Source organism: Babjeviella inositovora (assembly GCF_001661335.1).
Source record: "Babjeviella inositovora NRRL Y-12698 unplaced genomic scaffold BABINscaffold_7, whole genome shotgun sequence".
NCBI lineage: Eukaryota > Fungi > Ascomycota > Pichiomycetes > Serinales > Babjeviella > Babjeviella inositovora.
In genome coordinates this window covers 6407-8619 of record NW_017566844.1, presented here as the reverse complement: position 1 = coordinate 8619, position 2213 = coordinate 6407, and the positions used below count along the sequence as shown (strand labels likewise).

Here is a 2213-nt window from a genome sequence, read left to right as displayed (position 1 = left end):
AGCCAGATCACATCCACACCCAAGTCCTTGACATAGTCTAAGGTGGAGATTATACCTGGAATGTCACCCACACCGTCACCGTTGGAATCTTTGTAGGAGGCGGGCCAGATTTGGTAAACAGTGGCATCTTTCCACCAGGTTTGCGTAACTGTCATTTTACTTGTGTTAGAAACAGCGCTGTAAAGTAGGTGCTGGATCTAGGAACTGCTTTAATTTATAGCACAGTTCTATTGCGGGAGCGGAGTACTCGGACTTGGTGCTTCTTTCACCGGAAAGAGAAGGGACGATTAGTAATCTTTCTCTGGGGAGGTGTCCCAAAAGAGTAATGGTGTTGGAATCTCAGCATTCCCGTGACTGATAGTCATTCAACTGGAACTGTTGCAGGGGTAATTTCTTGGTGGGCTTAGAGCTACATGCATGTATCCTACATAGAGTACCGCTGTGCTGATGCTACAGGGTTACATGTGGGGAATATGTGAAGAAATTCATGCTGTATCTTTCCTAATCGGGAGATGAGCCTCGCGCAATGCCCCGTACGGAAACTTGCACCAAACTTTATTTATTAATCATCCGAAAGTATGCAACGTGTGAATAACGGCGGGAGAGAAGATCACCGATGACGGGTTAAGCTGGCTTACTTTGAGTAGATGCCAAAATTACCGTGGCACTTCATCTGGGCAACAGGAAGTGGGGTGGCATGATAAACGGCACGTGTCTCCTAGTACAGCGGCCAGCTCGCTACCTTCTACCGTATTTACATTAGTTCAGGAGAGAGGTTACATATAAATAATTGGAGAAACGTACTGAATAAGCAAGAGGCAAGAGAAAACAGAGGCAACCTACTTCTGAAGGTATATTCTACCTTCATACGGGGATAACCTTGATCCATCGGCACTCGCATTACTCGAAATTAACAACTCAAGATTACCGTCAACTAGCGGCTCAAAAGCCAACTCTTTGTCGCTAAAATTCAACACGATGTAAGCTTTCTTGTTGCCAAGTGTCTTAGTAAAGGTAAAAATGTCGAGATTTTCCTGGTCATAGATCTTAAAATCCCCGTAAATGAGCACATCCTTGTGGGTTTTTCTAAGCTTCAATGCGTTCTTATAAAAAGACAAGATCGAGTTTGGATCGTTGACCTGGGATTTGACATTGATCTCCTTGTAGTTGTCATTTACCTTCATCCATGGCTTTCCAGTGCTAAACCCTGCATTCGCAGAGTCGTCCCACTGCACAGGAGTTCTGGCATGGTCTCTGGCAAGCAACGCCAAGTCGTCCATCACTGCCTGCATTTCAATCTTATTGTTGCCGCACTTCTTTTGGAAGTCCTTGTAGTAGTTGGTGGATTCAATATCCTGGTAGTCAGAGATGTCCCACTCGCTGCTGAAATTTGTCATACCAATCTCCTGGCCTTGGTAGATGAACAAAGTCCCGGTCAAAGCAATTTGCAAAAGAGCTAGCAATTTTCCCGATTGCGTATGGTACTCATTTGAAGCATTGGCGAATCTGGAAATGCAACGAGGCTGATCGTGGTTTTCAATAAAGACAGTGGACCAGGCATCGGTTCCTTGGACAAATTCACAGGTGTTCTTCACCGCAGTTTTGAAAGCAGTCAAGTTGAAGCTCTCGTATTTATATCTATAATCCTTCGAAACCCCCAAAAGAAGTACATCGAATAGGAAAATCATGTTCATTTCCTTCTCCTTCGCACTTACATACTTGAGAGAATTTTCGCGGTCGCAGTGCCAGAGTTCACCCACGGTCATGGCATCGTAGTTGCTAGTAACCTTGGAAAACATCTCCTTGTGGAACTCGTGGATTCTTGGACCATTATTGGTGAGCATGTGGCACGGCTGAAACTCATCATCGGGGTGCACAACAGGAGCGTCGGCAATTGGATACACCTTGGAATACAAGCCAGCAGTATCAATGCGGAAGCCATCGCAGCCCTTGTCTAACCAAAACTTTACCGCTGATTTGTAAATTGCCTCTCTGGTTTCCGGGTTCTCCCAGTTCAAGTCTGGTTGAGATTTGGCGAAAAGATGCAAGTAATATTCATCCGTCAACTCGTCGTATTCCCAGGCTGATCCAGAGAAGTTACTGATCCAGTTAGTTGGAGGTTGTCTATTCCCGTTCTCATCGATTCTTGGAGGTCTCCAGATGTACCAGTCTCTCTTAGGATTGGTCTTGGATGATCTGGATTCTTTGAACCA

The 2213-nt window shown here is 45.2% G+C and overlaps 1 protein-coding gene across 1 annotated transcript in view; it reads right to left on the bottom strand.

Moving 5' to 3' along the window:
• The window catches only part of BABINDRAFT_37022 (glycoside hydrolase family 13 protein), a gene marked incomplete at both ends in the record, with an annotated part of 8911 nt that overhangs the window by 3904 nt on the left and 2794 nt on the right, over nucleotides 1–2213 (bottom strand). The window contains one exon of the mRNA XM_019131797.1: nucleotides 669–673. Within this exon, the coding sequence (XP_018984635.1) occupies nucleotides 669–673 (5 nt within the window). The remainder of the gene's footprint in view (nucleotides 1–668; nucleotides 674–2213) is intronic.